The 27,308-nt window shown below is 38.8% G+C and overlaps 3 protein-coding genes across 5 annotated transcripts in view; 2 read left to right on the top strand and 1 right to left on the bottom strand.

Moving 5' to 3' along the window:
- LOC115909025 (BTB/POZ domain-containing protein KCTD5) overlaps positions 1-6,755 on the top strand; it is a 36,290-nt gene extending 29,535 nt beyond the window's left edge. Inside the window, exon 6 of the mRNA XM_030958054.1 lies at positions 654-6,755. Coding sequence (XP_030813914.1) covers positions 654-683 — 30 coding nt within the window. The 3' untranslated portion in view covers positions 684-6,755. The remainder of the gene's footprint in view (positions 1-653) is intronic.
- A 2,008-nt stretch (positions 6,756-8,763) lies between these two features.
- On the top strand, positions 8,764-21,312 carry UBE2I (ubiquitin conjugating enzyme E2 I). Of its 3 annotated transcripts, none has more exons than XM_030958058.1 (7): positions 8,764-8,912; positions 12,837-12,915; positions 13,105-13,188; positions 15,853-15,925; positions 17,577-17,686; positions 17,859-17,938; positions 20,651-21,312. In XM_030958058.1, exons 2-7 carry the CDS (start codon positions 12,850-12,852, stop codon positions 20,712-20,714), a joined length of 477 nt encoding a protein of 158 aa, XP_030813918.1. In that variant the 5' UTR covers positions 8,764-8,912; positions 12,837-12,849; the 3' UTR covers positions 20,715-21,312. The 3 variants fall into 3 exon arrangements, with proteins under 3 accessions (XP_030813918.1, XP_030813917.1, XP_030813916.1); XM_030958057.1 differs by having other exon boundaries at positions 8,870-8,982; XM_030958056.1 differs by lacking the exon at positions 8,764-8,912 and adding an exon at positions 9,021-9,243.
- Positions 21,313-23,299: 1,987 nt separating this feature from the next.
- On the bottom strand, positions 23,300-27,296 carry TSR3 (TSR3 ribosome maturation factor). Its single transcript, XM_030958426.1, has 6 exons — positions 27,203-27,296; positions 26,896-27,112; positions 25,876-26,069; positions 24,918-25,091; positions 23,511-23,574; positions 23,300-23,432 (listed from the first exon to the last, which is right to left on the bottom strand). Exons 1-6 carry the CDS (start codon positions 27,294-27,296, stop codon positions 23,300-23,302), a joined length of 876 nt encoding a protein of 291 aa, XP_030814286.1.
- Between the last annotated feature and the right edge of the window lie 12 nt (positions 27,297-27,308).

Below are 27,308 nucleotides of genomic sequence, written 5' to 3'. Positions count from 1 at the left end.
TGGATCCTTTCCTCTCTGGAGGAGACAAAATAAACTGAAACAGAAAAGGACAAAAAATAGTAAAACTGGAAGTAAAATGGATGTTGTTGATTTAAATCTTGCTAGGTTGTACTTGGCCTTTAAAAACTTCTTGCATCAGTGCACCCAGTGTGACATTTCTGCACATTTTGATTTGCTAGTTCATGTTTTCAGTACTAATTTATGGAACACAGTTTGCATGTGAAACTTCAGAAGGTTAAGGACATTTTTCTGGAAGAGGAAAAATTAAAATTAAATTCAGTTCCTAGTAAAGTACCCAGGTTAACTTACCACATAGGACCTCAGGATCTTCTGAATTACGTTGAGGTGCAATGGCTTACTTTTTGCAATTGCCAACTCTTAAGTCTTATTAATGTATTAATGATTTATTTTAATAATACTCAATTCCTAGCAGTGTTTTACACCTGTTTTAGTGGTATTTGATAGTAGACATTGTACATATCAATCTGTCTTTTTTCAGCTTTAAAGCACAGATCCCAGGAATTTCCTCGAACCAGGTCCCTGACACATTACCACTTATTTAAAGTAGTCATTATGGTGCTCTTTGATCTCCATGCTTTAGGAATGACATTGAGCTAATTTTCATTTATAGAATTTTTATTGGTCTATTTCAGATTTTGCAAGAACGAGGTTCCAGGATGTGAAGACAGTATTGAACGGTGACAGTTTTTTTCTTTATTCGAAGATGCAGTGAATTGTCACACTGAAGAGGCTTGGCTGCAAAAGAAAAAAATCTCATTTAGACAATTTTCTGTTGATCTGGGTTCAACCATATTTGCCTATAAGCTGGTGTCAACTTCTGGAAGCATTGCAAGATTACATAATGGGAATAGATGGTGTGGGAATGTGTTAAGTTTTGGTTGTGGTGCATGGTTGTGCTTTCTTGTTGGCTTATTGACACTGGTCATTTGAAAAGAAATGACCATGCACTCATATTTTCCTTGGAGACATGTAGCACTTAATGTCTGGTGCTGGATGACCCAATGTTGATCAGTTTGGAGACCTTTTCCTACTAATCATTGTAAACCTTAAAAGGACAATGTAATTGGTGCTACACACACACACACACATACACTTAGACACACATGCACACATACACACAAATGTTACAGCCCAGAAACGCAAGTATTTGGGCATGCGTTGTTTCAGAATCAGTGTCAGCCCCAGTTGACTGTATTATACTGCACATTCCGTACGGTTCTGTGACATAATCTATTATGTAATAACAGCCTAGGAGATCAACTGAAACTAGCATGTGTAAAAGTTACACAACAGAGAAAAGGTTTCTCTGAAGGGTGTATATATTGACTGGATGTATAGCTTATTTCAATACCCAAAGGGAAGACTAAACTCAGAGAAAATGGCCTTCCTCTGAGTTACTCTTGATGTTCTCTCTGTTAAACAGTCTCCTGCAAAAGTTACGCTCCAGTCCTGGTCACATGCTTGAAAGTGGAATCAAAATTCACTTAAAATGACCAACTGAACATTCTGTTTCTTTGGAGATGTTTATACTCATATGTGTGTTTCTGCTTCTATGAAATGCCTATAAGCATTGAACTGTGGATTAGGGTAGAGATTTTTCTAGAGCTGAAGGTTTTACAGAAAATACAGCTGGCTAGTCCTAGGTCCCTGTCTCTATGACTTGGATTAAAATCAACCTTAGTGTGAACATAAAGTCATCCAGTTGAAAAACCTAATTACTTTGGGTATTCAGGATCCCTGTAATCAACCTTTCTCTTTCTATACAGTTTCAGCTATGCAGTTATGAACAGTGTTTGAACAGAATGTGGTGCAGCTTTGTTACTTTGTCCTTGATAAAGGCTAGTACACAAGACACACACTATGTTTTGAGCAAAATCTTTAGCGCATCTTTAAAACACTTTACAAAATGGACAGTATAAAACTTGGCTTCATTGACTCATGGAACCAGTGGAAGGGAGTTTCAAAAAGCTACAAGATGGTTTTAAATTCTAAAGACATTACAGTTTTCATTCTTAGTAATTTCAGAATTTATGCATATACTGTATGCTGATTTTCAAACACCCAGGGTCTACTTTTTTTTTAATTATTATTTTATTTTTTAAAGGACTTAGACATTGATAAAAGTTTGGCAAAACAATTTGTAAGAAACATTTCTACTAAACAGATTAAGCAATGGGCTAAATGTTTTGTCCATGTGCCTAATGCTTGAAAGGATTTGTAATGCATTTTGTGACTTGGATGTGGTCTGCACGGGAAGCTGCTGGCCTCTCCACAACACATTCAATTTTTGTCTTTTTTTAAGAAGTTAAAACTGAATTTAATTTACTAAAACTGTAATTGTGTAGGGGGAAATGTTTATACTTTTATACTTTTTTAGGTACCCATATTTTATCAGCTTAAATTGAGCACAGAGATGTCCCCTAAATAGTGATGGATTATCTTGTGTATCTGAAAATAAGCATAACAATTGTCTGTGTTAACTGCACATTAAAACATTTCCTCTGCTGCAGTAGTCGCTCTGTTTTTAAGCAGTATGACTCCACCAAGATCTCTGAGCTCCCCGGCTCATTGCAGCCAATTGCAGCCAACCATGTTACTTGTTGTTTTCCTGATGTGCTCTACAGAGTAATTCAGCATTGATCTAAGTGGATTTTAATGCCTAAAATACCAGTTTTACAGTCATCCTTCTGAATCAGCATTTCTGTTGCCTCTCTTATTAAATCCAAAAAAGACAATTTAATAAAGCGAAATTTTCCTGAATGACATCGGCAAAGCATGAGTAACAAACTGAGCAAACCGAACAAATTTAGAGTATGTAAAAGAGTGGTTTTTTTCTAAGTATGGGGCTTTTTCCCCAACAGAATATTTTCAGTTTTAAAACCTGCTTCTGTGCTGAGATTACCTGCAGTTTAGTTTATATTGTATCCCTGCCATAGCTAATTTTAGGGAAATGAGTGTTTAATAATTTTTTGCACTTTGTTTCCAATATCTCACAAAGATTTTAAGAAGGAAAGAAAAGAAAGAACGCTAGTAGGCAGGTACCTTGTAAATTATTTTAAATACACTGTCGTTTGCGACCACCTGAACTAACTACTTTCCTGTTCTTGCTATTGTCATTATTGCTTTAATTTGTGTGATCATGCAAGGCTTTCAGATAGATGGAAATGCTCTCTTCAGCTTTTTTCAAGGCATTAAGAATTTATCCCTAAATAAATTTTGTTTCTTTTTGTTTGACTGTTGCAGTTTCAAATAAAGTAATGCAAGGTAATTGCATTAGAGTCCAATCTCCGTGACCAGGCTTGGCAAACATTCCTTCATCTGTTAAGCTCTTGCAAGGAGGAAGCAATGTACCTATACAGTTAAAACTGGATTCCTTTGTTCTTTTTCTGCTGTTTAGAGAGTACCTACCTGAGAATTGCCTGTGACTGTGCAGAGCTGAGGGGTTCACTATCAGGCTGGAACTGCAAAGCTGTACTGCAGACTGCTTGAACTTAACTCTGGACATACACAGCTCCTCTGTTGTTTAATCAGAGCAGTATTCCAGGTTAGAACTTCAGATCCTGAGCAGAAGGAATAAAACAGGAGAGGAGAGAGATGAAATTCCTTAAAGACATTTACATGAGAAACTTCTTGCAAAACTTGTTTAAGAACAGAAGTTCAAATTTGCTATAGCAATTTCTTGCTTTGAGTTAGGAGACAGCATATTGTTGGCCTTAGGTTTTCTCAGAGGCTATTTGTTCCTTTATTGGAGATGGTGTTTTTATGTTACATGCTTTCGACTGCTTCAGGCGGCAGGTGAATCAGAATTTGTCTGCAAAGAACAAGTAATTCTGAGGCCTGAAAGACATGGATGTCACATGGTCCATAATAACTATCCAAATGTATACTCTGACTCAGCAGCTCCCAGCCCAAAGGTTACCTGGGATTTTCTCCTATTTACTGTGGGATTTCCATGGATTACAGTTAATTGCATGTTTTTAATCCCAAAGTAATTTAATTGTGTGTCAAAGACTTGATTGAATTTAGAAGCTTATTTTGAATCTTTACTAAAGTTTCCATCAATACAATAATATAGTCATAAAAGTTGGAAAATGTACTGTTTTTTTCAAACTCAGATTTCTTGTAATGATAAAAGTTCCTTTCATCCTGCATTGTAGCATTAGGAGAAGATATTTCTTAAAAAATGAAGCTCAGTGAATCCATCTGACTTTTTTGGTTTGAGATTTTCTTTAGACACTAGCTGTGTAGCTCCATTTCTAGCAATGTGAATGCACAGTTATGATTGATTAGAAACAAGACTATTTCCTGCAGATTCAAAAATTGAATCAATCTCCTCTTTTTCTGAGAGAGAGGGGTATTTTTGGGGTTTTTTTCAGGAGAAGAATGAAAACTGGCAGATTAAACAAAAGATTACTTAGTTGCAGGCATTCAACTAAGGGAACGAGTCTGCTGAGTATGGTGATAACACTATCAGAAAAGTGCTTCTCATAACAGAACGCTATTCTTTGAATGTCTGCTAAAGTTGTTGAGAGTTGTCAGTCTCTGTTTAAGCTGTAGAGAGCTCCCACCAGCAAATTAACACACATTAGTTACAAATTTTTAATAATATTACAAAAATGAACTTGGAGTGCAAAAATGCAATAGTATCTGGTTCAGTGGAATTAAATAGAATCTGGATTATAATTACCCAGGTATACTGGAATGTATTCCCTGGGAAATACTGGGAGAAGAGTGAAGTTCTCCTGGGCTTTTTGAGGAAGATGGAAGTCAAATGAAAGCCTGAAGTCTGGGGCTTTGTTTCCTTAAGATGTGATAAAATCAGAAAGTGCCATTCTCCTATTTTTTATTCTCTCTCTCACCTCATCAAAAGTTTCAAGTTCTTCAAATTAACTTTTTCGATCAGCCCTTGAACTGTAGGTCTTTTGAAAAAAGATGAAATTTTGTTATGCCTTTAACAATGTCTGTTATCTTAAGAGAATAGGGTTAAAACTTGAGTGGTCATTGGAGAAGTGTCTTTTCTAGCACAACAGTTTCGAAATACTTAAGCCTAAGGATGATGCCTTGTTACTTTGTTGTAATTTAGACTGCAGCTGTCTCCAGTTTTGAGGACAATCTTGGGATCTTACATGGGGCTTTGTGTAGAATTAGTGATTCTTTAAATAGTATGAATATTCAGTTTAAAAAAAAAACCCGGAAGGCTCTCTGAACTCAGTGTCATGCAAGTTTTCTTTTGTTTCACAAAAATCAGGAGCTGGCTTTAAAGGCTTCTTAATGAACAGAGGCTTTAAAGGGCTAAATAGATCTTATTGTCCAGTTTGCCTAAATGACTGTCAGAAGGAACTCTCCATTTTCAGAGCAGAAATGCTAAGGGCTAAAATACTTTCCAGGGCTTATTTGAGGTTCCAGAGACATATAATGTCTAAAAAACAACTAGTCTGTTTTCCTTTCAACTCATGGACTCTGTAATAATTTTTACAAATGTCTGAACCAATTGCAGATCTAAGTGTTCCTATATGGCTTGGATTTTCAGTATCCAGATTGGATAAGGGCACACTAGAGAAGGCAGTACACCTACCCTCCACTTCATTATTACCTTGGCTGAAATCTTTTGACTTTTATGAACAGCACTGGCAATAGAGAAGCTTTGAGGAAGATTCTGCCCCAGGAAATTGTCACAGAATATTTCTTTGCAACTTAGTTGACCTTTACTTCAGTGATGTCTACCAAGGCATAAACTTCTCAAAAGTTCAGTGAGTAGATACTGCTGTCAATATAGCTTTCTAGAGTCATCAGAGGGTTCTCTTCAGGATGTTGTGTCTTAATAAGTACTATAATGAGAGAAACTTTTTTTAAAGGTATTTTGCTACTTTGGGGGTGAGTGGAAGGGGAATAGGTTCTGTGATAGTGCTCTCCTTGCCTTAGAAAGCTGAGCCTAAATTTTGATCTAAGACCTGTTGTGATTTTGAGGCCTCGTCATCTGAAATGAGTGAAGAGTGAGAGTAAATGTATTTATTATGTACATGATTCTTGCTACTTTTGAAGATTTTCCAAAAGCTTATGCACAACTTTACTCACATTAACTTGGTTCATGTGTACTTGCTAGAATGAAGAAAGTGCCAAGGCACTTGTAAAGGAATGTTACCAACCTCTCTACTGGAACTGAAACAAGATCATCAAACAGAAGGAGTATCAAATGGCAGCTTTTTCCACCTGCTTCTGCCCTTATCCTTACCTCAACTTAGCTATGAGAAATCAATATCCTATGCACTCTTCAGGATCACCTACCCAATTCAACGAATGTTCTTTTTTTTTTAAGCTTTTCCTCCAAATCACTGGTCTCAAAATCAGTTGGGCATCACCTGTTTGTGCTTATACCCAAGTGGCCATACTGGCAACGTGTTATTTCCTGGATAGTGGATTAGCAATAACGCTTTATTTTGTGCCAATTCATTATATCTGAAGTGTTCTTACTGCAGCAAAATTTGAGTTATGATTTGGTTTTAATGCATTTGCATTAACCAAAACTCAGAGCGCAGACACAGACAAGAAACTGAATTCAGGGAAATTTCCCTGGAAAAATATCTGCTAGGGCTTCCCAAATAATTTGAAGATGGTTACAGTTAACTATCACTTTCAAAACAAATGAAATGTGTATGGGTATTTTTTTAACTTCCTTTTCATAACACTAGTGTATTGTAAACTGCATGGAATAAACCTGGTTTTTCCCTTTTAAAGTGTGATGTCTTACATCTGTCTTTTCTAAATGCACTAATTGATATTAATAGTGTCATATCCTGTGAGAATTCCTAGTTTAGCACTTCAGATGTAAAATGTAGTTACATATTTGTGTAGTGATTCAAAGCATTAATGCTTTCTCCTTTGTAAAGGAGAAGTATCCTTTACTGCTGCCCCAAAACACTTTGTCACGAAAAAGTTAGATATATATCAGATATATATCAGTTGGGAAATTATTTTCCTTTGCAGTTGCTGTGACATGCTGATTATTGTAGGAGGAAGTAGTTGTCTCTTTTATGGATATATAATCACATGAAAAAGTTTTATGTAATCACTTTGCTTACCTTTTCTTTTGTACAGCTCAAAAACCACCCTGCCTAACATCAAAGATCTTAGAATCCACTACTTTGCTTTTTAATATAAGTGCTTTTTAATATAATAATATATACTTTGCTTTTTAATGTAAGTCCTTTGTTTGACAAACTAAGCTAATGGAAATTGATGCTTTGTAATAAGGCAAACATATAATAAGTTGCAAAGATAGAAATGGCTGAAGGAAGTAAATTATTTAACTACAAAGTACAGGTGGTTGAAATTATCCAGGAAATTTGACAGCTGTGTCCTCTGTAACTATAGAAAAGTTTATAATTGAGTATTAGTATTGAGAAGACCACTGGACAGCTCTTATTTTCTGAACTGCTAGTAAGAATTTGAGAAGCTAAGACCCATGATTTTTAAATTCCTAAAGGCTCTGTAGTTACAAATGAAGTGAATTTCATCTTAACAGTTTAGTCGGTTTTGAGTGCAAAGCACATTCTATTATTTCCTTGTATATCCAGCAATATCAGTAAAATTGTTATTTTACTAAACCAATTTGCTGCATTTAATTGCATTTGAATTTTTCTAAAATCAGTGCTAAGAACAAACACTGCTGTAGTAATCAAGTACAGCAATTACAGTAATTAAGTAATCAATGTGTGCGTCTGTATTTTCATCACTGTCCTACTAAAAGTATTGATATTTTAGAGTCAGCCAGCATGACTTTCAACCCAAATTCCTATTCTACCTATCTGTTGCTGCAAATGTTTTCACTATTTAGGAAAAATGAGAGCACAAAAGGGACAAGTGTCTACCCTGAACTAGAAACCAGGTTATAAAGGGGACACTATTGACTAAGTCATTAGCAACCTGTTTGGATCTTTTATAATATCTAGGGTTCATTTGGCACTAGTTTTCCTTTCAGTGGGAAGTTTAACTTCAGAAAGATGAAAATGATCCTGCACATTCACCTTTTAGGGTGCTGTTCATCTTTCCATGTGCTGAAATCTTGCCTGGTAGTCATATGCACACAGCCCATATGTATATGACATTCTCAGAGACTGTAATGTGTACAGTTTCATGAGAGAGATCCTGTAAGGCAGGTGTTAACAGTTTCCACTGCTTTTCGTAATGCCACTGGAATTGTATGGAAAGGTACACAGGGGAGTATGTGTTTATCCTCATCTACAGTGGGCATTTGCTACTGGTGAAAGGTTTCTTAGGTAGAGTGATATTCAGCATATATTTTGATTAGGGCTGATTGGAATCTAGGTGATTATTGAAATAGTCAATTCTGGAGTTCTGAAGAAATCATTTTGAACTTTATTACTACACAGAACATCGTTTAAGTAACACTGACACAGACTAGCACAAGGCATAGCTAGGTAGCGGTTTCAGGACTAAAAATTCCTCAGTTTCATTAAGAAAGAGAAGTTCAAGATGAAAACAGAATGTGATTCATACTCTACTTGCCACTAAAAATGCGTTTCTCCCCCCACCAAGGAAAGAAAAGGAAACCAAACCAAACCAAACCAACAAAGCAATGAGAAACAAAACCCAGGTCATAAATCCCGTAAAGGTCAGTGAAACTAGCGCGGGATGGAGGCGAACTGAAGACCGCCCTCCGTGCCGCCTGCCAGCTCTCTGATAGGCCCCTCCGCCCGCCCGCACGCACGCAGCCGCGGGAGCCCCTCAGAGCCGCGGCCCCTTCTCCAATCAGGCTCGGCCGGCACAGGGGGCGGGGCTCGGCCCGGCTCGAGTGCGGCCCGCCAGACCTGCGCGCCCCCGTCGACGGACCAGGCGTTCTTAAGTCGCAGGCGGCTCCCACGGCGCCAGAGGTAAAAATTGATTCAGCTTTCCGCCGGAGCTGGCGGGAGCGAGAGGCACGAGGAAGTTCTCGGCTTTGAGGTAGCCCCGCGTGGAGTTTTTCCGGTGCTTCATACTCAGGCATTGTTGGGGACACCTCTGGGTCCTGTGTCGCGGGGGTGCGTAACGCGCGACGATAGGATCACAGACGGATCGGGCCGAGGGACAGAATAGCGCTTTCGCGGTCCGCGCCGAGGCGAGAGGGAGGGAAATTCCGGAGTGGAGACAAAGCAGCGGGAGCGGGAACATCCGGGTCACTCGCGCGGCCTCGATCCGGGACACGCGCGGCGGCGGCGGCTCTCGGTGAGGCCTGGCCGGGAGTGGGGCCGGGGTGGCCCCGGGGTTGGGGAGCGGAGCGGGGCTGGGCCGCGCCGGACTGCCGCCCCTCACCTGCGACGGGGCGGGACGGGACTGGCGACCACGGGTGTGCGGGCCTGGTGGCTCCTGCCTTGTGGCTGGGCCGGCTGGCGTAGCGCTGTCCGCCTGAGGCTCTGAGCACCCCGCAGGTCTCGGTGGTGGCGGGCGGAGGTCGCCGAGCAGGGCGTGGAACCGCTCGGCCTGCGCGAGCCGGTCCCGCCCCGCCGGGTATATGCCCGGGAACGTCGGGCGGACCCGCGGTGCCCCGTGCAGGCCTTGGGCGCTGCCCCGGCCCCTCTCGGGGCTGACGGGACCAGCGGCCCTCTGCGGTGGCGGGCGGTGCTCGGCCCTGTCCGGTTACTTGGCCGTCGAACACAGAGTCCATCGCCGTGCGGCATCTTCTGTTGTTTTATGTGCGACTCCGATCGCCGCTCGGCCTCTTATACCTTTCTCTTGCCGCAAGCAGAGGAGGCTTTCTATACTAGTCCAGAGTTAGCGTGCTTTGATTAAAGCTCAGACCGTGGCTTTCTCCACCCTTCTGAAAAATAAAGTTTGTATAGTTCGGGGCAAACTACTTCGATAATAGTGTCTTTCTATGTTAGTATTTAACCTGCAAAGTAAAAATGTGAGGCTAGCAATCTTAACGTTTTGGGATCTTTTTTCTTGCTGCTTGGAATCAGTAAGTCATACTGAAAGTTCTTGAACCTCAAAGAGCATATTGTTGATGTGTTTAGGGAGTTGTTTGTGGCACGGGAAAGATTCTTTGCAAGACGAGCATTTTGTATGTGAAAGTAGGTTGCTCCACCCCATCAGAAAGTGTAAATGGGTAAGATATTCTGTAATGAGGCACAAAAGTTTGCATCTATGATGAGCGTGATGGTTTTATTTTGTTCTTTTTCTAAAGTAGGCAGTAACAGCAGCAAAGGCAAGCTACTGAGTAAATTTGGAAGTTTCTGTTAACTTTGAGTTGATGGCAGTAAAAGGGACATTACTACCTCTTAATGGCAGGAGGGAACATGGGGGATTAAACTCAAAACGTGAAGACTGGTCTCTTCGACTTTTGTGGCATGTGCAAAAATAGGATTGAATAAACTTCCTCTGGTGCAGAATTCTTTCTGGTAATGTAGTACATTAATAGATTGGGATATAGAGAATCCATATTGACCGTTTGTTAGCAGATTGCTTTTGAGGGGGTGCTTAACTAATGGGATCTTAGTTTGTGAAATGGGATTTCAGTCTTCTTGTTTAATATTTTCTAATAGACTGATGAGGTTCTAGATGCTTGTCTGTTCTCTTCGATGTAACTGAAGTCTGGAAACCAGAGATGTGAAGCCTGTCGTCTGTCACATGCACTGAAATTTTTCAGTGCTTAACTAAGTCAAATGCCTCAAGATTTGGAAACCTATTTGTAGAGCATTAGAAAAATGTTTATTGTATTAGGGCACAGTATAGTGTGTAACAAAAGTAAGTAGGATGCATGGTCTGAAAACTCGGGATTTTTTTTTCAATTACTTGAAAAGTTACTGATGTTGTGCAGAAGATCCACTGTTTATTTACCCGATGAGAATCTGGCGTTTCCCTTGTGGTTGTAAATAATTGGTTGTTAGCCAGAGGAAATGGAATAAATGTGTTAGAAAGCATCCTGTAATGCCAACCTTCTGGCAGAAAAGGTAGTTGAGTTTGGTGAACTATGTAAGAATATTTGGATGGTTTATAAGCAAATACGGTTTTCTCAGCCTATGATGGGAAGGTTAGTATTAGTACAGTGGACTACCAGGTACCAAAAGCACAGCTGAAATTCTGCGGTATATGCCGTTCATTTACATCTCTTAAAACATAGTAGAACTTGCTCACAACATACTAAAACTTGCTGCCTGTATAATTTGGTTAAGGAAGCGATTTTTTGTTGCCTTTGGTTTTTGGTGGGGTTTTTTTTTTCAGTTTTGCTGGTATGTTTTTTTTCAATGGCTCTGCATTTCTTGCTTGTGAACAGATTAAAATCTGAAGTCATGTGTACACATTCACTAAGTCCTGCAAGTCTTCTGCCATAATTAAGATAGAGGTGTATGTGTTGGGAGTACTAGAGGAAAACTGGACTGAGTGTAGGACTATTTTTGTGTGTGTGCATGTCCACTGAGTGTGCATTGTCCCTTTTAAAAAGCTTTATCTGACATTAATTTGGTTGCTACTTTGAAAGTGAATTAGGGAATATGGCCATCTAGGCGAAACAGGCTTAAAAGGTTGAAGAACAGATTTAAAATACATACTGTCCTAGGAACTGCATACATTGTTTAGTCTAGTGTTTTTAAAGATCTACAGTTCATATGCTTGTAATAGTAGTAGACTGCATTACTTCTTATAGGTAACCAACATATTGAGAGGTTGTGAAATTCTGCATAATTCTTAACCAGTGTATAAGGGTTTGTTTTAATAGAGTTGAAACAGCACTTTCAGTCACTCTGTGAACTTGCTAAGTGGAAGCATTCTACTCTTCTGCTGTCAGAAAGGTTTACGAGGTACATGTGGAGTTAAGAACAAAACGGCCTGACTTCTCCCATTGCCAATTATCATCTCTTATTTAAAATGTGTGGAAGTGCAGTTATAAGAAGGATTAAAAACCTTCACTGGAATTTGAACATGTGGCTAGTGAAACCCTGAGTTTAGATACAGTTTGACAATGAAAAATAAACTCACTTTGAGTACTGTTATGGTGAATGGAGTATCGTCCCCTGAATTTGAAAGCACCATTAGTGCGATCATCCTGTTTAGAACTGTTGTTCTGTGTCATGCAGTAGTGAATGACCTGTGCTCTGCATATTTTTTCTGTAGTTGTGGTCACCATGCTTGGCTACTACTAAGGGAAGGTGCAGAAATATTCTTCAGTTTATACTGGAATTTAAAATCTGTCTTGTGGAATGAGCTGCTGGCTCTTCCTTAGCTGAGCTCTGTGTTGCTGCCTGTTCCTGCTGTTGTCTAGAAATTTTATAGCTGCATCACTGCAAAACTGAGATGACTTTGTTAAATTCTATATCCCTGTTGCTTTTCTGGGGAATACTGGCTTTCAGTGGGAATTTACCCAAAAAGTAATATTTCTTATTCCCATTTGCCAGAAATGGGAGTAATGCAGATAATTGCCTACAGAAGACATTTGCCATGCCTCATGTGGTGTAGGAAGGAGATAAACAGAGTGTGTGTCAGTTGCACAAATAGGAAGTCTGAGCACTTTTTCCATTATTAATAGTGTTTCTGTTGTCAAGCTACTGTCAAAGTTTATTCTAAGATGGGGTTCAAATATAAAGCAGTAAGGTAAGGATGGAATTTTGTAGGTCAAGTCCAGTTACTTAGAACTTGATGGCATGGGGAAACTTGATGTTATTCCTGATGATAAATTCTGCTGGTTGTGCAGAAACATGTGTCTAGGTTATTGAAGTAAAAATGAGAGGTCAAAATTACTCTTGAGTGAGCAGGGCTTAGAAACATAATACATTGTTTATGCTATAAGTAAAAGTATATGCTAATAGCAATTACTTTTGTTGTAGAGGGACTCTGAATATGTCTGGCATAGCTCTTAGCAGACTTGCACAGGAGAGAAAAGCCTGGAGAAAAGATCATCCATTTGTAAGTATGAAAGCTACTAAATATCTGACTCTGCAATTGTTTCAGTGTTCTGGTGATGATTTTTGTCATTACCCTGATAGGATTAGTAGTGCAAAAAGAAGTAACTTTGTGTAAAGATAAAATATGTCACAAAGTATTTTAAGTACATCTTGTAAAATCCTCTCCATATGTCTTATTGCCTTGATTCAGGGATTTGTAGCAGTACCTACAAAAAATCCAGATGGCACGATGAATCTAATGAACTGGGAGTGTGCTATTCCAGGAAAGAAAGGGGTAAGACTTACTGTTCTCCTCATTTCTCATTTATGGTGAAAAGTAATGTAAGTTGCCTATGCATTACATTGACAATTGAGAATTTACCTTATGTATAGTTTAATAATGAAGTTTCTGTCCTGCTGCTACTTTAGAATTAAAAGTGCTGTGGACTATGAATATTGGACAAAGTATAGTGTAAGCCTGTTCAACTCTTGGCACTTAGCGCCTGAAGAGTACAGGTTTTCAGAGGAGTGTTTAAGAGTCTTGTACTGAAACTGGAGGTTGTCTTCTGCTTCTTCTTGCTTCTTCTGAAATACTACTATTAATTATCCGGGGGTTTTAATTCTTTCTTTCGGGTCTTCAGTGTGGGACTTTTTTGCCTTGCCTTTTCTACTGCCTTTTGCCAATTTGCCTAAATACCCTTATGATCTTGTTTCTTAGATTCTCAGAAGAGTCTGTGTGTAGGCAAGATCTGCAGGGTCTGTGATGCTGCCCTAGTTGAATGCTGGACATAATATTGCTGTTAGAGTTACAACTTAGTTTTGGTAGTAATGCTCTGGGCACAGCATTAGTTAGTTCTTAAAAAAGCACAAACAAATATTCTAACATAGTCTAAGGAAAAACTCATCCCCTTATCTTCTGCCTGAACAAGATTATTCCCCATAACAGTTTATGTACCTTATGGAAATGTCACTTCTAAATACTTAGGTAAAATTTATATGCCATACAAAATCTTCATGGTATTGCTTTGAAGTTTTGTAAACCACAAAATAGAGTGAACAAGGCCTTAAAGCTTGCTTCATGTGTACCAGAACATGTGTCACACCCGGAAAAGATCAGTTAGGCTGATGTGATTCCTGCTAATAAAAAAATTATATTTAGCAAGAAGCAGCATGACTTACTCATCTCTATCAGACCAAGCAGTTGCTCTCTATTCCCTTTGTGTTTGGAGGCATCCTATACTGCCGCTGCTTTCCCTGAGATGAGTAGCTGAAAATACCAGAATGCTTTCTCGTCAGCCAGATTAAATATTGAAGTTAGTCCTGGGTGGGATACTCCGTTCACTTATTTGACAGCAAATCACTTGTTACCTACCTAAAATTTGACTCAAAAAACATCTGCAACTAGTCCCATAATGCAATATGGTCTCGATGGTACTGCTGTCATATTGTTAGCCTTAGTAGGGCTTCTGAGTGTCTGCTATCTTTGACCCATAAGGCATGTTGCTGTATCAGAAAAATGATAAAAACTTTGCCAACTGTTCTGTTCTTCTGTGTAAATTATTAAAAGCTGGTGGTCTTCCTGTGTGACTGAAAGCAAACAAAAATCTTATTCATCAAAAAGCTCGTATTTTCTAAAAAGGAACTGCTCTGAGAAGGTATGGAGAATGGATTTTTCTAGTTGTTGACAACTGGCTACAGCAATTTAGAACGAATTCTTTAAATACACTACAGCAAATAAAGTAAAACTCATTCACTTCTGGAAGTGTGTTATCTTATTAATTCCTAGCATGTTTTTCTTCCTTTTCTAGCTTGAGACTTTGCGTAATGAATACCAATGACAATGAAGTGATTTTTCTCTTTTCATGTAGGTTTTTTGGATGTTTTGGTTTTCATTTAGCTAAAAATCACATAGTTCAGATAGGAAATAATAAAGAATTTCCTTCTAAGGTGGTCTTCAAGCATGTCTGTCTGTGAGAATAAGATTTGATCAGTTTTGCTTTTAAGATGTGAGACCATCTTTACTCCAGTTGTTTTAAAAAAATCAACCCAACATTTACTTTCATTGCAGTGTTTCCATAGCAAGGGGAAGTTACAGAGAAGGAGCAGAGAAATAAATTTTATAGCTGTAAGAATCTTCTCTACATTTGTACACTTCTTAGCAGAACTCAGTTTGTCAGAAGATGGGCTTTTCTTTTCATGTGTTTTGTATATTTGAGACAGTCTTTTTCTCTATTGCTAGATGTTTTTTTCTTGTTTGTATGACACTTTTGAATAGTGCTGTCTTATTTGGTTTGCTCTCTGTCATGGAAACTGCTCCTGTTAGTGTCCTTCCCAGTACTGGGTAGGGATAAAGAGCCTCTTAAAATTTCTTGTAATACAGAAAGATGGAATCTGTGAGACTAGATTCTACCAAACGCAGACACGGTTAGTTTAGACTAGTGAATCTCATTAACTGTAGCAGTAGTACAGTTCTGTCTGCATTTTTAGTTCATTTATGGTTTTATTAACCACATTCTCATAAGGCACGAGAGAAGCCATTTACATTCCCATGCTTAAGGGATGTATCCTTCTCCTATCTTCTCAGACTTTAGTGGGGGTACAACAGGCCCTTCCTCGTTGTACATGTATAGTGTAAAACTTCAGCAGTATCCTGTTCTTACGTAGTGTGAAAATTTTACTTTTATCTGGAATTACTGGTGATGACCCTGACTGTGTTGATGAGTTGGCATCACTTAGTAGCTGAAGAAAGAAACCCCTTCCTTTCCACTTCAGCTTCTTCTATAGGTAGAATAGCTTACCGTAGTCTAGACAGTGTGCTACAGCGCAGGACAGCTATTTTCTGCCGTGTAGCAGAAGAATGTCTTGTGCTTTGCCTGAGAAGCTGTATTCTTGGTAAGCTTTTTTCCACAATTTTGACTTTTCCTTTCTGTAACCAAATTTCTACATTAACTCTTGATAGACACCATGGGAAGGAGGCTTATTTAAACTACGGATGCTTTTCAAGGATGACTACCCTTCTTCACCCCCAAAATGTAAGTAAAATTACCATAGGTAATTAAAAATCACAGGTTTATTAGAACAGTGTTGAATTAATCCATGAGATTCTTACAAATTGTTATTACTTTCCTACAGTTTTGTTTGATTTTGTTTTTTTTTTTTTTAAAAATACATTGCCTTTTCTTTTTTCCCCACCCACTTGCATTTCATCACAGAAAGTTGTGTTGAAATCAGCTAAGTGCTTGATATATCTGAATTGGGAGGGGAGGGAGATTGGTTCCCTCAAAGTTTGGCAAAAGCATCACTTGAAATGCTCACTACATTATCAGCTGTCCTTAGAAACTAATATGTGGGCAAGCTTCGACTAAATCCCTATGTTCTTACTGATAAGTTGGTCTTCTAAGCTGAGAACTCAGAAGACAGGAACTTGGAAAAAAGGGCTCTATAACTTGAACCTTTTAATCAACTTGCTCTAAAATATGAATCTGTTCTTTTTCTGCTACCGTGTATAACTTAGTAGATCTTCAGATACCTAGTCTCCTTAAGTTTTTGAACTGAATTTTACTTATATAATCTCAAATTTCGCCTATTATAGAAACTTGAAAACATCTATTCCATTGCATGGTTTCTTGGTTCTTGAATTGGCTACCTTCTCAAACCAGTGGCAGTGGTTACAAATTGCTCTTTTGACAGCAATTCATCTGTCATCACATTAACATATTTAAGCTCTGTCAGCTCCTGGCTACTCCTTTTGTTTGATACCACCTAAATACATGTAACTCAGGGGCAAACATCTCTGGTAACTGAAAACATTTCACATTATTTTCTTGAAAAATACCAGTTTTCACATCCCGACAGTGTTAAAGGAATTGTCATGCTTTATTATAAGATGTATATGTGACTGATAAAACTCCCTACCAGTGCAGCTTCTGAAGTACCACTGAACTTCATAGGGCAGCAAGACTGTTATGTCTTGTGAATATTTGCAATGTCAGATGGATGAGAAAACTGCACTAATATGTAGATGTTTCATGTATTGCAAAGGGAGTGTTCATTACTTTACTGAAGATGCTAGCTGTTGCATTTAAGTCCTGTAAAGATGAAAAGCAATGCCAGAATATAGATTGAGCGGCAGAAGGAAAGCTACACAAGCCTTCAGTTAGTCTTGTAATTTAAACTTGGTTCCTTTTGTTCAGTGCATCTTGATTATACATAGGAAAATATGAAACTGAAAAAAATGCTGAGAACTTAAGTCTTCTTTGTATGAAACTTTCATTATTTTAAAGTGAGGAGAGAAAAGATGAGTGAAGGGTAGTATCTTTCCGTTATGTAGTAGTATGTAAAGCTGAAAAGACAGAATTGTTTTTAAAAGGTCTTTATCACAAAGCTACTATGAATTACTTTGTCTGTTTCCATTCCTAAACCAAAAGATTACCAGTCAAAGAGACAATGTTGGATTGCCTGGATTGATATCACAGATGTGATGGAGTTTCTGTTTTAGGTGCGGGCTGAGCCAAGAAGAAAACTGGTATTAATAGCTCCAGAAACTGGTGGGGTTTTATCTGGGGCTCTTTTGCCAGTGTTGGTTTGGGGATTTTGGGGTTTTGTTTTCCCTCAACTGATCTAACCCAACTCTCTGATCTTCCTCTTAGCACTGTATGCAAGTAATTTCCTCTTCTTTATCAGGTAAATTTGAACCACCATTATTCCACCCAAACGTGTATCCTTCAGGCACCGTGTGTCTCTCCATCTTAGAGGAGGATAAGGACTGGCGGCCAGCAATCACAATTAAACAGGTCATTAGTTGTACTTGGACATATTCTTAATACTTTTGCTTTGCTTGCTTATCTGATGCAAGTATAAGATCTTCACTGTGTGTACCTAAATTGGTTTCTAAGTGTTTTTCACTGAATCTCTATTAGTAATACCCATAATATATGCCTGTTACTTTTATTCTTTTTTCCATAGATCTTGTTAGGCATACAAGAACTTCTAAATGAACCAAATATTCAAGACCCAGCTCAAGCAGAGGCTTACACAATTTACTGGTAAGTGTCTTTGCATATGAGCCTGAAAGTTGTCATATTGTTTACAGGTGTCTGTTACTTGTAGTATAACATGCAAATGTTTTCACAAATGACATGGGGAATTTTCTTACCTTCATTACTGTATTCTGTGGAGATGTCTAGATTGTGCTAAACTTGAACAAAATGGTAGCTGCATGGCTGTTAGGCTAGTGGAACTTTTAATAGCAAAGCAGCCGCAATAAGATGTGAAGGCTCCTTATATCAAGATTTTCATCCTGCTTCTAGACTAACACAGAATCTGTTCCCTTAAAGGCCAAATAGTAACAATGTGGTGTAATGGTATCACGAGACCAGGAGAAGAGGAGACTGAATTAGGTAACAATTCACATTTGTCAGTACAGGAGTAACTTACTTCTGCCCAGTGGTGCATACCTGTAAGAACTTGTGCCTGAAGGACAAAGGAGAGCTGTGGTCACTGTAGGAAACATGGCATCTTGGGAAAACTATATTTTCCAGAACAGTAGGTTGAAAAGTACAAAATGCCTGTAGCTTTAGCAGAACGAAGTTTGCATTGATTAGGAAAGGAGATAATTTGTGAGCTAGAGACTTTTTGGGTTTCTTTGTTAGTTTGTTGTTTTTTTTTTTTTTTCAGGCTTAGTCTTAAAAGTTTTTCCACCATTAAAAGTGGATATCTGTTCTATAATCTTTAGGGAAGCAAAACATTTTAAACAAATGCTTTTGGCACTGGTTGCTACTGAAATAATATCCAAGGTGGAATTGTGGAATTACAATTCTGGACAGAAGAGGCCTCCAGGAGAGTGCCAAGTTTGAAAAATAACATTTTATGTGACTGTACTTGCAAGCTATGTTAAATACGTTTTTTTTAGGGTCCTAGTGGAAAGGAAACATAGGGATGGGTATTGGGTTTTGCATTGAATTAATGGCTTCACTCAGTGTTACTTTAATTTTAAAGTACTTACTGAAGGCTTGATGGAGTTGAGTGCATATGGAAGACAGTTAAGTGGCCACAGTTGCAGGAGCCAGGAATGATGAAGATGGCCTCAATAATATACTTCTATACATGTATAGCTAGTCTGTGTTTTATTCTTTTTAATCACCTCCCACGTGCATGTATATACAAAACCAGTCTTGGCTCGTCTTGTTTCTGTTTAAAGTGCTTCCAGGGGAAAAAAATACCTGTTTAGCTTAAAATATTACAAGATTTTTGTTACTTCAAGTATGTATAGTCTCCCATTTATGCTTTTCATGTCTCTTGGACATGCAGAGTATTTCAGATGGGTTACTATTATTCTGCAGTCTGAGAGTGTCTCTCGCTACTTAGTGAATATCTGGTAGAAGTTAAACAGAGCAGGATTGTGCACGCATCTGTAATGTTGGCATAGTTGACTAATACTGCAGAAGATGCACCATTGTACATAGAGGTCTTTTAATCAAGTTGTTAAACTTTCAAGAATAAACATTCAGAATAAGAATACATATTCTCAGGATTCCTTTGGTACTGTCGTTCAGTAACTTTAGCACTCCTAAGGTGCTAGCCTACTTCCTACTCTTTGCTGTAGGCATTCAGGATCTCCTATGGAAGGCATTCTTCTGTGTGGATTCTGTGGGTGCCAGACTTAACAGCGAGGCTATGTTCTCATGTGGCAATGCAATATAACTTAGAGGAAAAGATGTCGAATAAAGTTTGTAACTCTCTTCATGAGAAGAGACTGTCTTCAGTCTCTTTGCTAGCAATTGTTCATTGCATGTGACCACAATTGGTTTCATTTCTTCCCCCCAATCTGTCAAGTTCTGAGGATATAATTTGCTGCCTTTTTTTCTTTCACTGCAGCAAGCCTTCGTAGCTGAAAGTAAGTTAAATTTACTGCAAAGCTGTTTGCAAAATCTAAGCGCTCTAAACTGTCTCTGGCAGAAGAGTAATGGTTACAAATTTTTGTTCAGCTGAACTCGCACTTCTGACGGCTAATACAGAATGGACAACTGAATGTAAATGAATGCTTTACTATGGTACTACTATCCTTCATTGGCACAAGAACAGATGACAAAGAACTTGCCCTTTCACATCTTGAGTCAGAGGCTTAGTGACTGGACATAGCTCCCTCGTCAGTAGCAACTATGCTACACATAGCTGTGTTGAACTAGCTTTTTTTCCCCAACTGAAGATTAGGATAAACCTAAATCTGTGAGTCAGGGTCTGTAGAGATAAGGGCTGAAATGACCACACCATTGTCATTCTCCTGTTCCTTAGGAGTGTTTCCATTCTCTCTCCAAAGCAGTAAAGATGGTAATTTAAAACCATATGAAATCCACCAGCTATTAGTGAACTGCTCTCCTCACTTTGTACTGTTAGGGTATGGAATTTGTTATTAATGACCTCAGGTCTTAATGTGAGTGGGGAGTAGAAAAATTCGGATGAACGAGGGAATGTTTGCACATGAGGTACAGTTGGTCTTGAGAAGAGCAGGTGCAAACCCGTTTGAACAGACGGGTACAGTACAAAGTCAGTGCAATCATTTGACAACAGGTGATGGAAGTAACTAGTTGAACAGTACCATACTTGTCCAGAAAAGTCTTTAATTTATTGTAGTGTTCCGTGAATTGCTATCAAAAAGGTTTGCCTTCAGCAATGATTTCTGTTTCTCTTCATTATAAAACTAACCCTGTAATACAGCCTCTGATTTTTCCAGCTATAATTACCCTTTCTCTTTTCAGCCAAAACAGAGTGGAATATGAAAAGAGGGTTCGAGCACAAGCCAAGAAGTTTGCACCATCATAAGCATTTGTCATGCAGCATCTTAAAAAGGAAGGGATTGGTTTGGCAAGAACTTGTTTACAAAACTTTTGCAAAATGTAATGTTGCTATGTACAATTAATATCCACATAAGGGGAGGGGGTTGTATGTGTGCCATTTTCCATATTCGCCAGTTGTATACAGTTCTAAATTTGCTGAATTGCCCCCAGTTTTTTCATACAGGGTCTCTTCCTTCAGTCTTTTGTATTTTTGATTGTTATGTAAAACTTGCTTTTATTTTAATATTGATGTCAGTATTTCAACTGCTGTAAAATTATAAACTTTTATACTTCTATAAATTCACTAGTATCTCTAGTTACTTTGCTATCTGATGCAGGCATGCTTTAAAATGTTAGAACTATATTTAGCCTCTAGCTGGCTGTATGAAGAAAAAATCATGCCCTCCACCCCCTTCCCTCCCTGAATTTGTTTTTTCTATCTTTCAGAAACTAGGTTGTTATTGCTTAAGAGCCTCTGAGATCCAAAGTTAGCCAGCATCCTTATTCTGCATCACTTTCTTTGTGTTTATATGGCATTCTGTCTGTGTTGCTGTTTAGAGTAAATAAACTGTTTATATAAAGGGCTTTGTTTCATTTATCTTCATTAAAATTATTAAAAGACGGCCATTTAAACGGCTCTGAACACTATTCAGTGCAAGTTGTTTTTAAGGCCTGTGATGCTGTGTTTGCCTTTAGTTTAGAGGTTGCCTTCATTTGTTTTGCTGGTCCCTGACCTGGAGCAGGTATGTGGCCCGTCCTTGGACCATGTGTGGTAACGGCAGCAAGTCAACTCTGATCAGTTCCTCAAGCAGAGATCAGTTGCCTCCTGTGCATAATGGGATCAGCATACTGGTGTGACCAGGTTAATATAAAAAATGTGAGCTTTAGACTGATATGAACAATAATAGAAGTTGTCCAAGGAATGCTGAGGATTTTCAAATGGCGCTTGTTTATTATTGCTAGAAATAATTTTGTGCCTCTTTCCATATATTAATGCATATAGCTTCTAGGGAAAGGATGTGCTCTATGCAATTACAGTTTCCTTCTGTAAAGGAAATCTGTTAAATTATGTAAGTTATTTTTGTGTATGTCAAGCTCATAAGCCCTCTATTAAACTTTCACTGCTTTTTAAATTCTATTTTAAAGTCAAATCATTCTGCAAAACCAAAAAAAGTGAAAAGCTTTGTTCCATCTGAGCTTAGCTTCCTCAGTGGTTTTATTAAAAAAAGGCTACAGCTCAGCACTTAGATCTAAGTTATACAGCTCTGTTTCCAGATCTGTTTTGCTTGTCTCCATTTGATTACTACAGCTTAATAATATAAAAGCATTCCCCCAAATTTGAATAGCTGACACGCTCACATGATTCTCAGTCTCTTAAAAGTTACGTTGAAATGCTTTCTTGTCACTGTCTAAGAAATCCTTGCTAAAGCATTTAGGACAGATTTCCTATGGGTGGGGAAGTTATTGAAAAAACCAAATCAAAGGGAACGTCTCCTTATAGAATTAATTTACTTGTGCTTCTTGTTTTTAAAAGGGAAATTGAGTATTTGTACCACCCAAACTGCTGCTGTTACTCCCAGCTCTAGCTCCAGTAGTGCTAGTATTTAATCCCTCTAGTAGTAGAGGGACAAGAGGAGGAAGTCCTGTGATGTGAAGAACTTTGAGTTGTGAAGGTGAGTCTACAAATTGTCCTTGGTATCTCCAATTCTAATGAAGGATCACTAAAGTTTAGGTTTCAGTTGGGTGCCTGAAACTCCAAAGAGTATTCTATTTAAATATATAGAAAACAACTGCTAACAGCTCATTTTCACTATACAAACTGGCAGGCGTTGGGAAAAGTGGCCTGAGATACTAGTGCTGGTATGAGTCTATCACAAAGCTTTAAGGGCCAGACAATGTTTATTTCTGACTTGGTACAGTGCCACTTTGAGTGATGAAAATGCACAGAGATAGCACTGATGAACCTGTGATGTGAGATTTCACAGTACAGTTCTGAGTATGAAGTGCCAAAAACACTGTTGTTGCTTAGGACTGTATCAAAATAACTAAAATGAACAATTAAAGTTCCTGAAAAGACATACTGAAACGTTAAAGCAGTTCCAAGAAGCATTTTTTCCGTTCAGGCTTAGCTCAGTTCATTCTAAACAGATGAAGTAGTCGAAATACATATGGCAGCTTCAAGCCTGCAAAAAGTCAAGAGACTCCCTATGTGGTAGGTACCATGAACAGGCCAATGCTTAGTCGTGTTCTCCTACTGAAATATAGACCAGAAGTTAAGAAAGTTTACCTAATACACTATTAGTTTAATAATGAAGTTTGTTATAAACCACTTTCCAGGCACATCAATTAGAATACTGGGTTATTTTTTAACTTACAACTAAGCTTCAAAGTCCTTACAAAATAATTTAATGTTCCATACTTACCTAAAAATTTAATAACCTAGAGCCTAAAAATACCTCGTGCCTAAAAATACCTACAAACCTGCATAGAGACTGAGGTTTGCTAAGCGTCAAGTTACAGGTGAACAAGACACACTCAAGTAGTCACAAAAAAATTTCTTTATACAAGATGTTACAACTCTTTGGGATTGTTTGGGATTTTTATTTCTTCTGGATTGCTCTCATCAATGCTTTCGCTGCTTTCAGTGGCATAATCTGAATTGCTTACGCTGTCCTCCTCAGAGTCTTCTTTCGCTGGTGCTAGACTGGAAACATTTTTCAAGATTATAAAAGCAAAATAACTTATAGTAAGTAAAACTATTATTTAAATTAAATTTCATTACCCTGAGGAATTGACTGGCCTGTTGGGATTAGAAAATTCTTTTTCTAGGTCAACATCAAATGGATCTGGAAAAAGAAGATGAAAAAAGCATTTTCTTAATGGTCTTCCTTCATTTTCATAGATTAATGGCAGGGAGGGGAAGGCACAGAAAGGCTAGTTCACATCTCTCATAAGTTTACCATAGTTGTTAGAGGAGAAACTGGGGCAGATGACAAAATAACCCAAATCCTGCCTGCCCAGTTTAGGCTTTCCACTCTTTTCCCTCACCCCCTGCAAGGGGTCCTGTAGCTCTTTAGAGGTGGTCAGATTGTAAAAGTAGGTTTCTAAGGCTCTGGGTAAGAAAACACCAATTAAGTTCTAAAATGGCTGTCTAGTTAGCTGATGTCCACTGAGAAGTGAATTACAGCTGTCCAGATTTAGCTCTTGCTGAGTAAGGGTAGGGCTGGACTTACTTTGGCTGAAGTAGCTGGGAAGAACTGTCAGAAAAGTCAAACAAGTCTTGGTTCTGCAGTTCCAGAAAATACATAAGATTGTAGATGGAAGTGTGCTTTAAGTGGCATAGCCATGTTGCCTCTTAAGAGCTGTCTTCAGTTTAGTCTACCTAGTTAGGCTTCCATCAGGAGGATGGTTTAATTCAGTATCATGGCAAAGAGATCAAAGTTTAGAGCAAGTGAAGGCTATTGACCATCTTCTTGCAGTATGAGCCCCTGGCCTATTTTAAGGGCTTAATCACCATGAAAGGAAAATGTTAATTAGGATAATCTCTTTTCATATGTTCTTGATTATTTGCCTTTCTTTGTGCTGTCTTGAATGAGACCAAGCACTTGGGTGAATACAGCCTGAAATACTGGGATTGCAATAAATTACTGGAAGACTTTGTGAATAAACTACTTGTAGTTATTATAAATTATTTTAATTCTCTTTATAGATCTGATTTTAAACATCTTGACTGAGAACTATATATATATGTCTATTAAAGGTCCTTCGTAGATTTACGTGTAACTAACTTGGTGTCTGACTGTATGTGTATATTTCTCTCATAGCTCCTTCTCAGTTACTAGTCTTTTTACTCATACTCTGCTTTTAACATCTGTATAGAAAACAAGGAAGCATTGTGTTTTCTTTTTGCTCCTAAGTTTCCAATTTGGTTAGCTGAATAAGGGTAACTGCTTTACGGTTCAGCTGTGAATACTCTATGTATTAAATTGCTTTAGTCATTTTCACCCTACTTGACTGGAAAAAAATGGGCTAACAGGTACACTTAGCACAATATAAAGATAGAACAACACATATCAGCAAAGCACTTATCTTCCACCTTGCTAATATTTTTATGGGATTTAAGGAAAATACTGTAAAGAAAACTAGTTAGAAAAAGGGCACGTGTAGTGTTTCTCTGTTTGTCTCTTACCTACTTCTTCGTCTTTTTTTTCTTGGACCCAGGCTAAGAAGTCCTTCTCAATGATTAGCATGTCGTCCTGGCAATGACAGGCTGCATATTTGTCCAAGAGATTTTTGTTCAGGTCAAGAAATGCCTTACCCCATTTAAATTTCCTTAAAAGAATGGTGGCTAGATCTGGGAATCCTAAAACAGGAAATAATTTATTAGTTTTCTTCTTTACTGTGAGATTTCACTTGGCTTACGTGTTTCTAGTTAAGTATGTGCATTCATGTCAATACAATAGAAAGCTGTTTGCCAGTGTTTCTTCCAGTGTTCAGGGATTAAAACTTCTGGAAAGACTACAAATATTTTCAAATTTCAGTTTAACTTGAAACATGGAACTGAATCCAAAAGCAGTTAATAGCCTTTTAGCAAGTGCAACATAAAAGTATTTTGTACAGGTAATGAATGATTCAAGCTCTATCTCCCACAGCCCTTCAGTACAAGATCAATTGAACAACCAGTATTTTCAGAAGTTAAGATTTGTCTGCAGTATGGTAGAGCATTTCTTTTATCAAAGTTCTGTGATGAGTCTGAAAAACATCACAAGAGAGGGCAATTTATTTTGTTCTTGCCCAGACCTCACCCTATTAACAGCTAGCTGCTACCTCTCATTAAGGCAATCTTGCCTAAGCATTTGTGTTCTGTCTTCTTTTTTTTTTTAACAGCTTTTCTAACGTTAATCCAGACAAAATAAGGATTATCAGTTTGTGTCCCATTTAGTAGCTGACATGAATACCGCACGGATCCCTCAGTGCAGCTGGTAACACGCACCTGGAGGAAAGCTAGATAATCTGATCCCAAAGTCAAGAAAGTGATGACCCGTATGACAACATTACAGTTTGTTTTGTTGCAGACCACCTCTTCTGTTTTATTAAGGATGTAGCAATTGCTAGCACCATACTTCCCATCAGACAATTGAACCTACCAACAATGCAAAATGCTGCAGCAAAAGCTTCCACACAGGACAGCTTGCATGGCCGACCGTAGTTTACGGGATTTGCAGCCACCAAGTAAGGCAGCAACCGCGGATGACTCCCCCTCATTCTCTTAAAGGGAGTTTCTTCTAATTTGGCCCATGAGCAATCTATGACTGCAATTCCACTCTGAGCAATGACACGCCTGAAAAAAAATGTCACTGTATTTGAAAAATTGTTACCATTATACTGATGAAGTGGGAATTCCAATTGCTGCTTTATATTGGCAACAAAATTGCATACATCCCCTGGTTTTGTTAATCAAATCCCATATGCTTTACAATAACCTCTAACAGAGACTCAATGAGACAGAATAGTAGCATGGTTTTCCTCCAAACATACAAATGGCAAAAAAAGGTTTACCCATGTGTTTCAAAATGAAATGTGAATAATTCTAGGTTTAAAAATGTGACAGAAGTGTGATTAATAGTAATGTTCACACCTTCAACTACACCGAAGTTCTGATTTAGGTTCTCTGCTAGCTTCTCTCTGCTTCTAGAGACAAATCTTTTCTCTGATAAGTATATCTTTATAAAAATTCTGCAGGCACATTTGAAGAAAATTCTCATTTTCTGCAAAAAGTTTTTGGGTTAACACATTGTGTTGTCTACTGAAGAACTTAAATATAGCATGATAAAAGACACAGCAGCTACACGGCCGTGCTCTGAAGAAATTAACCTAGAGGATGTGCACTTGGATTTTTCACAGATGCTTTTCTCATCTGATACTAGCTGTGTAAAAATATTAAGCTGATTTGATAAAACGACTCTGTTTCTTATGTTCATGCATCAGTGTAACGTAATAAGAAGGTCAATTTTATTCCATAAGAGTTTCAGACATGTATCAGTGGTTAAAATGCTCTCTTTAATACAGCATCAGTATGGTATTGGAACCAAGTGCTCTCCCTCACAGTCTGCAGCTCCCCCACTTCCCTCACCGCCGGGTTCTGCCAACAGGCACCGAGGCCCCACCTGTCAGCCGGAGAGACGTACTCCGTGGCCAGCGGACTCAGGACGACGCCCGGGAATCTCTGGCGGAGGCGCAGGGTTCGTAGCAACCCCTTCCGGGCGAGTTTTCTCCCGGTGCATTTCTTGGGATCGCAGTGTCCGAGCTCCCACATGGCAAGGGGGCAGGGGAACTTGGCCTCCCGGGCGCCCCCATCCGCGGCCCTCTCGCCGTCCAGGCAAGCTGAAAACAGCAGGTGTACATCAGTGCCCAACGGTGACGCGGCACAGCTCGGCAGGACCCGCCTGCCCTTGCCCGCGTCGCCTCACGCACCTGTCAGCGCGGCCTCCGCTTCCGCCGCGAAAGTCTCGAGGCTGCGAGTCCCGCGCCGGCCCCCGCGCCGGCCCCCGCGCCGGCCGCGCTCCATGGCCGCGCTCGG

Source organism: Camarhynchus parvulus, chromosome 14 (genome assembly GCF_901933205.1).
Source record: "Camarhynchus parvulus chromosome 14, STF_HiC, whole genome shotgun sequence".
Classification (NCBI taxonomy): domain Eukaryota; kingdom Metazoa; phylum Chordata; class Aves; order Passeriformes; family Thraupidae; genus Camarhynchus; species Camarhynchus parvulus.
This window is presented reverse-complemented; position numbering and strand designations above follow the sequence as displayed.